This window comes from Schistocerca serialis, chromosome 2, assembly GCF_023864345.2.
Source record: "Schistocerca serialis cubense isolate TAMUIC-IGC-003099 chromosome 2, iqSchSeri2.2, whole genome shotgun sequence".
NCBI classification, from domain to species: Eukaryota; Metazoa; Arthropoda; class Insecta; order Orthoptera; family Acrididae; genus Schistocerca; species Schistocerca serialis.
The window spans coordinates 160,091,864-160,101,950 of record NC_064639.1 but is presented as its reverse complement, the minus strand read 5'-3'; the positions used below and the strand labels follow the sequence as shown (position 1 = coordinate 160,101,950).

The 10,087-nt window shown below is 40.8% G+C and overlaps 1 protein-coding gene across 1 annotated transcript in view; it reads left to right on the top strand.

The window, feature by feature from the left end:
• Window positions 1-353: 353 nt before the first annotated feature.
• Window positions 354-10,087, top strand: part of LOC126455822 (uncharacterized) — a 53,102-nt gene continuing 43,368 nt past the window's right edge. The window contains exons 1-2 of the mRNA XM_050091584.1: window positions 354-387; window positions 7,440-7,541. Coding sequence (XP_049947541.1) covers window positions 354-387; window positions 7,440-7,541 — 136 coding nt within the window. The remainder of the gene's footprint in view (window positions 388-7,439; window positions 7,542-10,087) is intronic.

The following is a 10,087-nucleotide window of genomic DNA, read 5'->3' as shown; positions in this document are numbered from 1 at the left end:
ACCATATATAACTCGCGAGTTCCTTCTCTCTCAGCCTGCCTAACTCTAACCCCTCCCACTTCCTCGCATTTCTCTCTCAACCTCCCTCCCCTTCCACACACACACACACACACACACACACACACACACGCATACACATATGCACGAATTTCCGTGTGTGCTCGGCCACTGAAGAGAGCCTGGAAGCCTGGATGTGTGTAGCTCTTCTGACACACGTTACGAATTCCGTTTGTAGACAGGTGCCGCGAGATGACACTTGATTATGCTGTCGTCCATGGTAATTGCTCTACAAAAGGATGCGGGACTCTAGCAGAGAGAAAGTGCCTCAGCGACTCCAACATACCTCCCCGGCCATGATTGCACTTGGCGAGCTCTCGCAGTGCGAACGTAATGTCGTTAAGATTAGCCCTCTCTCTCTCTCTCTCTCTCTCTCTGCAAAGAGCACAGCACCCGTGGTTGGAGCCGTGAGAATTAAACATACATCTTCACACACGTCGGGAGTTCCATCTCCATCACAGTGAGAACACCTCTAGAAGTCAGCAGACATAAAGGTCACTGTACACTCTGCATGAAAAACAAGTAGACGAAAATCATAGTGACGTCTAACTTCCAGCGTGTTTAGTCTATGCTTGGTTGGTGAGTAATGACCGTGATGTGCCTCCAAGCGCACACAGACTGCATTGAAGTCACGGTCGTTACAGGTAATGAAATCTGGCTAATGCCGCAGATAAGGTCGACTCAGTAAATACGTATGACAGTGCGACGGTAGAACTACTGCTCAGCCTATGTCAGACGCGTAACAGAAAATGATAGACCAATCCATAATTACAGCTGATGGGAGCGATAGGTCATCCAGAAATAAAATTTTATTCGGTAATTAACTCTAATAACAATATTATGCAAGCACTGCGTGAGCAATTAGACCTTAGCAGTAACAGCCCAGAGGCCGATTCTTTAACATACGGAACTCCCACGTATAAAACCTTTAAGAAAAGCTAGTTTTTTACGTTTCTCAATGTTTACGACGTCGTGTCTCGCTAACTGTGTGTCGTATAATGCTATAATTTTCGACGTCCATTCAGTGGTACTGTGCAGAATATCTGCAAAATTTATTGCCAATAGAATTATTGGTAAAGAGGTAACAGATTAAAATATACTGAAGATCTACAGTATGCAAATCAAATTTTACTGTGTTGTGGGAGAGGGAGCGGGGTGTCAACGGGAAAATGTTTCAAAAATGCTTGGAACTGTCAAGCTGAGTGTTCGCATTCTTCAACACTGTTGAGTTACGTTACCTCAAGATACACATGGTGCGTTACGAGGAAAGGTACATGCTTTGAAGGGTGATAGTATTAGTGATTCCGAACAAAAAACTTCGCATGGACATACAGGGTGTTACAAGAACGTACGGCCAAATTTTCAAGAAACATTCCTCACACACAAAGAAAGAAAATATGTTATGTGGACATGTGTCCGGAAACGCTTACTTTCCATGTTAGAGCTCATTTTATTACATCTCTTCAAATCACATTAATCATGGAATGGAAACACACAGCAACAGAACGTACCAGCGTGACTTCAAACACTTTGTTACAAGTTCATTTATTTGGATAGAAGGCTACGGGGCCTGATGATAGCAAAATGAAATGCCGGAAATGGTTGCTTTCAGAATATAATAAAATATTTTAAAGTATATGGGTGTTGGTGAATTTTATTGACATTGAAAACTACTTACGAGCCGATATCCCCTGGCCATGATGGACCAACAGAGAAAAGTGGTGTCGGATGATTCTTAAACACTGAGACCGCATGGATAGTTAGTTTGGGAAAGGGATAATCACACTTGTGTTGCTTAAAACCTTCGTTTTCAACAGTTATGAAATGGGAGACTGAATTCAGAAGTCATACATATTTTGAAAAAGATGCATATCAAAGAATTCCTGAAACCTCCAACAGCTGAAAACACGAACGGGGCGTAAAGCTGGTATCATATATTAAAGGTGTATCAAATAACTGTCACCATGAGCTTGTTGCAAAAGCAGTGTGGTACATTTTTTTCATTTAGAATTACCTATGAGAATGTTTGGTGAAAATATGTGCCGCATTTGCTTATATTAAACAAAAGTCATAGCGCAAATTAATTTCCAAGTTATAATATCGTGTGACTCAGTGATCTCGTCCTAGTCTTTCTACTGAACGCCCCTTCGGTGACTTGTGTTCCCTGATCTACCCTGGTAACCCAACTGGGAGAAGGGATCCTACAGTTTAATCTGGAATCTGAACCACCTGCCAGTTCCCGCGACTCCTCACATCATTGAGAGGTGAAGGCTTCGTAACGTGTAAAAAAGATTCCACTGAAATTCCGTTACTTTAAACGACAAGTGCGCCCACCACATCATGGCACAATAAAAGTTATGGGTGAAATCAGATGTCCAAGTATCATTAAAGACGATATCGATTTCGTCTGATGGAGCGGTTATTGGCAGCATTTTCTAAGGCGTACCAGGAGTGATAATGATGGTATGAGGTTCGGGGACACTATAGGCATTGTGAAGAATAACATAGTGGTTAGCCTGATCCGGCTTCCAGGCCAGAAAAGGGCAGAGAACGCCGAATGCGTGTTTTAAATTTTGATTTTCACGTCAGGTTTTTTTTTTTGTCTTGGTTATGTTGCACTTGTGGCGGCTCCCTGCAAAATTTTGCCTAAATACTACAGTATTACAAAAATAAACGCGTGACTCAATGTTGTTGTAATATTAGATTCATATACTGTACTAAGAAGCAGTATGTTCCTTATATGTTTATGATTTCCGTCCTTTTTCTTTATTAATACGTTAATATATTCTATATATTTCACTCTCACGGTACCGACGCATCATTCTTCCCAAACAACTGACATGGAAAGCAAAAAAGTGCAATCCGAACATCATACATGCAGCTCAAGCTCTTTTGATACTCTTTCATACTAAATTTTCACGTATACTCGCTTTCTTACCACCACCTATGCCTTTTGACTTACAAGGGTAGTAATCGTCGCTAAACTGAATGTATTATGTTTACATAAGCATATAAACTGAACTGTAGAAATATATTTAATTTGTATTATTAGTAGTTTAACATTGTGAGGAATAAAATAAAATGGAGAAAAAGGTGATAGCAGTGAGAATCAAACCCATGTGACTCACGGCCAGTAGGTGCTCTTCACCACTGTGGCACGGCACTGATTCATCCAGTGTTGCTCAAAAATCCCTCACACTCTACTCGTAGATCTTTAGGGAGCGTTCCAACTTTCCCTACAGACCACTCAGGTGAAATATTATAGGAACAGTAAAAGGACATCAACCTGCTTCTACTCACAAAGTTTAAAATAAACTGATAAGCCTCATCCCACACCCTCCTCATGTTGGATTTAAATTTCGAATAGGTCTGCCAAATTGTTTAACTCCCACTTTCTCCTCCAAAGATCTACTGCAAATGAGCCTCTTTAGCAGACCATCTACGGAATGCGGTTTGTTGCTTCCTCAACAATTGTCACGCACTTTCAACGAAAAATACTGACGTGGTTGCGAGAGCACCGTGGCAACCTTAGTGCCGGCAAAGAGGCGTCACATCAGAGAATGCACAGTCGTAAATAAGCAGCTGCGTCCCTTCTCTGACTTGACTTTTGCGCTGTTGACACTGGTCTCTGGTTATCACGGAGACAGCGCTACAAAACGTATTTTCGCCCGTTTTATTTGCCTTATGGCATGCATTCGTTGAGAAATGCACAATTTTAGTGCGCTTTCCGTCTCACATTCGAAGAAAAATGGTATAATTTCAACGTGATAATAAACTTGAGCTGTAGTACTTTAGCACATGATTACCGGTTGCCAATACGTCCTCCTATGCAAAACGATCGCTGAATGACATTGATTTGTATTTTAGTTCAGATGCAGTTACCCATCCAATATCTACAACGTTCATTTATAGTAAGAGAGAAAATATGTGTGTCATCTGTCTCAGTATCGTGTAGACTTTTGAAGGTAGGTATTCATATTTCAAGTGTCTGAGTGTCTTGTTTCTGGGATAAAGTCTGCAAATTAACTCAATTATTGCTGCTCATAGACGAACTGCATAAAATCGCCTAAAACCACAGAGAGGGTAGTCGGTATACTAGGCAAATGGCCGTTAAACAAGTGTGTCGAACTGCGATGCAGTAAAGGACAGTAAAGGAAATACGGGACGAAAATGAAAACTCGGATACGAGTATTATCCGACGATGACAGATTTGATCCATTGGTGTGACTGACCTCCTTTTGTCGTAAGCGAGTGCACTGACCCTAGAGGTATAAGACCAGATGGCATGATTTAGATTTCGTGCCTTAGAAAACAAACAAGAGGTACCCGTCGACTAATTTCCGTGACCTATCGAAAGATGACAATAGAGTCTATCACACAATTTCGCAAATTGTTGTTTCAGAAATACTTATCTTCTGAAGCTTGTGAGAATGGGTCTTCTTTCTGTGTTATTTTTAGTGAACTACAGAGTGAAATATAAAAGTAAGTAAAGTTGCGAGCAGTGTGGCCGTGGATAATATGACATACGGAAGTTCTGAGTTGAAGTAGTCAAAGCTAACTCTCGCGACGAGCAAGAACTCGACTTTCGAGTCCCAGTCAGGCAGAGTTTTTCATTTGTCACCAATGGCTATATCTTCATATCCAATGCAGCTAATTATGCAACGGCGAATGAATTTCATAGATACAAAACAAATGTTGTTGTCGAGCCAGTCAGTCACATATTTTGAAAGCGTTGGATCTCGGTTTCAAATTCAGCAGTGCGGGTGCATCGGGCTCTGAATCTATACCTCTATTGTTTGCGTGCTAAGCTTTGTTTACGAGAATGGTGGCTGGGCACTATGCAATGCATTTAATCCTATCGCCTCGTCACTGAAGCGCTTTCTGGTGTGGTTTACTACTCATTCAGCCATGAGCGGATAATATCGAATTCTATAACCCCTCCCACAACAACTGCACAAATACGTACGTAATATAAGTTACTGTATGTATTTGAAAACTAAACAGTGCTTACAATGTGTTTTTCTGCAGCCGAAATTATGCGCGAAACATTGTTTATGTATGAGAAGAAGGTTTCATTAAAATATGTCATTTCCATCTCTCTCTACATGTTATACTCCCTCTCTACATCTTTCCTCTCTCATTTAAAAACTACATAGATTTAGTGAATTTGTAATTTTAGCCTTTTGGAACATAACTTGCAAGCTTTATGTTAGAAGATGAAGTGAACAGTAGAAGTCTAGAAAATAGATGAACAAGAGACGAAATGTATTGAAAGTATCCATTTCTTGTTCTGCTTGGCTTAGATAAAATCAAAATCAGTGTAGAGATAAACACATGTAGAGCAGAATAGAGCATTGGTGAACAAACAACATAAGAAAAATATTAGAAGCACTGGAAACGGGTCTGACTTTCTTACACTTGCACGTATGGTATCTCGTTCGCAAATAATTGGGGATGATAAAGTGAGAAGTCTTGTGAATATGAATGAAGCTACAATGACCTACCGATTAAAGCAAAAGTAATTACTGTGTTATGTACATATAATGGAATGGAGGACGCTCGTTGGCCAGAAGGAAATTTAACATATGTCCCAACAAGAAGGAGAAAAGAAGACGAGCACTGAAAGGATGAGAAACAAATAATAATTCCTGGTTGGGAGAAAAAAGAATTAGAGGACACCTATACACGAAGATGTGAAGACTTAAATGTGGAAAGCGCGCTCAGATCCACTCTACGTATGGCGAATCACTGACTGTGAACACAACAGCTATCAAAGATCATACATTTTCTCAGTGCGTAGCAGAGACATATACGTTGGAAATTACTACGAAAGACAGAAAATAAGCAAATGGAGCAGCTAACAGACTGGAGTGGAAGAGGTTATTATGAATGTGACGAAAACGGTGTTACCCATGCCAATAGATGGTAAACGAAAACGAGCAGTAATTGGCTGGATTATTGATTAAAAAAATACAAGCAGGCTAAACTCTCGAAGGGAGTACACCAGGGGAGTATAAACCCAAGAAACGACGGTATTCTAGTTGTCTTAGGAACGAACCAAACCTCGAAGCGAGCACTGACGTAGAAAGCTGCATAGGTACTGAAACATCGCTAAGGCCGGAAATATGCTGTATAGGTACTGAAACATCGCTAAGGCCGGAAATATGTTCAGCCGAAGGTTTTACCAAAGGCCTAACGGTTTTCAATGTGGATAGACTAAATACAGTAGTTAATGACGTGTTTGTTGCTGTTAGTAGTTTATCTTGTAATGAAATTGAAACAGATTGATGCTTTGAGTTACTATGGGTAGACGGTATACTCATGAGCGGGAATAAATTAACAATTTGTCCTTTTAATGACCCCCTGATGCAGAAGATACAGTTGTTGAAAGGTTGAAGGAAAGTTTGGGGCTCATTTACAATTGGAACTCGTCTCAGTGGTTCGTGGCGACTTCTATCTTCCCTCGGATAAATACATTTTTAAGTTCGGTGGTAGGCATAAAACATCGTCCGAAATTGTACTAAATGCTTTCTCCGAAAATTATTTTGACGGGTTAGGTCAGGAGCTTACACGAAAGCAAACGATACATAGTGCAAATGATACATAGTACAATTGATACATACTAGCTCCCACAGCAATGAAAAATCCTTAGCAAATAGTTCGTGATATATACAGCAGTTAATGGCCACAAGGTCTTTGAAGCGACACTAAAAATAGTAACATCAAAATACACAGATAATATATACGTATCTTCTCGCGTAGTATTGCTGCGCGGTATGGGATCTTTGCCTGATGAGACTGACGGAGGCCACCGAAAAAGTTCAAAGAAGGGCAGCTCGTTTTGTGCTGTAGTGAAACAGGGGAAAGAACTTTATATCATACGCGAGTTAGGGTGTAGTCATCAAAACATAGGCATTTTTCGTCGCTGCGATGTTTTTTCCGAAATTCCTATTACCGTCTTTTTCTCCCGAATGCCAAAAAATTTGGGCAATTCCCCACCAACAGGAAGAAATGATTATTGTAATAGAATATAAGAAATCAGAGCTCTAACGTGAAGATTTAGGTACTCATTTTTCCCACATGCTTTCGGGAGTGGATATTGACATAATTAAACCTGTCATGGCACCCTTGGTTCAGCGTTCCAGCCAGTCACTCAACCATTTCTTTCTATCCTCTCTAATACGGTGCCGGTGTCTTGAAGTATCATGTATGATGTAATAATACATGTATTTTCTCGTTCTTGCAAATCATAGCATGCAGATTTCCTAGCATTATTTTGTTGTTGCAGCTATGTAACAGGATTTAAAGTATACTTTGAGGGCCACGGAATGCCAAATCCGTAACCTACAGAAAACGTAAAATCTCTTTTCTTTTTGTTCCAGACTGCCTGCACCTTCAGCTGTACCGGGACAGCAAAGACCGCTACAAGCAGGGACACACAAAGGCATCGCTCTCCCTGCAACACTTCCTGGCCATCGAAACTGGTGAGTTTTTCAAAGTAAAAATCCTTTAACGTTGCAATCATGAGAGAAGTACTATTACAGCTGCTTCAATATACAAGGTGAATAAAAATTCGCGCACTCGGACTTCGCAATGCGATTCCTCAATTACTAGCAATACAGAAATGACTCTCACAAAATTTCTTGTAGTGCACGTTAAATACTGTCAATGTGGCAACACTGTAATCACTTTTACGGCAACTATCTCTGTCAGAATACAACAGCAGGACTGCACAGTTGGTGCAGTGGTAGTGTTTTGTGTTAGGATGAAGGCGGTCGAGGGTTCGATTGAGGTCGGGGCTTATTTGTTTTTATTTGCTAAAAGTAGTCTGCGTGGTACGATATCTGGCATTTTAATCGTTATACAGGGTGATTCAAAAAGAATACCACAACTTTAAAAATGTGTATTTAATGAAAGAAACATAACCTTCTGTTATACATCATTACAAAGAGTATTTAAAAAGGTTTTTTTTCACTCAAAAACAAGTACAGAGATGTTCAATATGGCCCCCTCCAGACACACGAGCAATATCAACCCGATACTCCAACTCGTTCCACACTCTCTGTAGCATCTCAGGCGTAACAGTTTGGATAGCTGCTGTTATTTCTCGTTTCAAATCATCAATGGTGGCTGGGAGAGGTGGCCGAAACACCATATCCTTAACATACCCCCATAAGAAAAAATCGCAGGGGGTAAGATCAGGGCTTCTTGGAGGCCAGTGATGAAGTGCTCTGTCACGGGCTGCCTGGCGGCCGATCCATCGCCTCGGGTAGTTGACGTTCAATTCAGACGATAAGGTTTCATAACTAACCTTTTTCGTAGGACTCTCCATACAGTTGACTGTGGAATTTGCAGCTCTCTGCTAGCTCTGTGAGTCGATTTTCCTGGGCTGCGAACAAATGCTTGCTGGATGCGTGCTACATTTTCATCACTCGTTCTCGGCCGTCCAGAACTTTTCCCTTTGCACAAACACCCATTCTCTGTAAACTGTTTATACCAACGTTTAATACACCACCTATCAGGAGGTTTAAAACCATACTTCGTTCGAAATGCACGCTGAACAACTGTCGTCGATTCACTTCTGCCGTACTCAATAACACAAAAAGTTTTCTGTTGAGCGGTCGCCATCTTAGCATCAACTGACGCTGACGCCTAGTCAGCAGCGCCTCAAGCGAACAAATGTACAACTAAATGAAACTTTATAGCTCCCCTAATTCGCCGACAGATAGTGCTTAGCTCTGCCTTTTGTCGTTGCAGAGTTTTAAATTCCTAAAGTTGTGGTATTCTTTTTGAATCACCCTGTACAGCGAATACAATGGGTCTTCTACAAAACATTTGCAGTTACGTGCTACGAACACAGAAATGGAAATACAATCGATTTCATTAGTGGGCGTTTAAAAATAAAATATTTGCACGTCGTGGACGGAAATTGTTTCGCACCACGCATCCACCAGATTCCAAATTTTTAAGTGTGCACGTTCCACCAATGGTTCCGTTGATTAATAAGAACTGTTAACACTGCCACGTTTAGGTCCGTTACATTTAGTTAGGGCCTTAGGTCACCAGTAGAGCTAGCAATGTGCTTCGACGGGACCATTCGAGGATGGTACACAGAAAACAGGTTTGGAATCTAGTAGATGTAGTGGTGCGAAAAATTTCGCTTCTTTAAAAGCTGCCTAATGAAAACGATTGTACTTCCATTTCTGTGTTCGTAGAATGTAACTGCAAACGTTTTGTAGAAGACCCACTTTAATAGCTATATGACGATTAAGACCCCAAATATCGTACCACGCAGACTACTTTTAGCAAATAAAAACAATCTAGACTCGATCCAGAGTCGAACCCTCGACTTCTTGCAACCTAACCTTGCCAATCTGTTAACATCCATTTACTGTCCGAGATATGCGCAGGAGCCGCGCGGGATTAGCCGAGCGGTCTAGGGCTCTGCAGTCATGGACTGTGAGGCTGGTCCCAGCGGAGGTTCGAGTCCTCCCTCGGGCATGTGTGTCATTAGGATAATTTAGGTTAAGTAGTGTCTAAGCTTAGGGACTGATGACCTTAGCAGTTAAGTCCCATAAGATTTCACACATTTTTGAACATATGCGCAGGACGAAATTATATGAGACATTTTTGTACTGCCAATATGTGAGGAATCACGCTGCGAAGACCGAGTGCACGAATTTTTCTTCACCATGGAGATTACCACCATTGTAGACTAGATAGCATACCAATTGGAGCGGTAGTCCATATGCTATGTCACATACCGTTTTCCAAAGGTTGCTAAAAGTCTTTTCGGATAATTCTGAAAGTGCCCTTTTGTTACAGATACGAATTTACTTTTCAATAAAACATTGATTCCTGTGCGAATGAACTACTTTTTAATTTCAATTATTACGTATCAGATTGATGGTTGATAACATTTAATAACTATCACTTTAAACAATTTAGACATTTAATACCACTAGTAATGTTTAGATTTCCAGTTACAAATTTTCCATACCGAATTCCTACAGCGTACTGCAGATAGTAA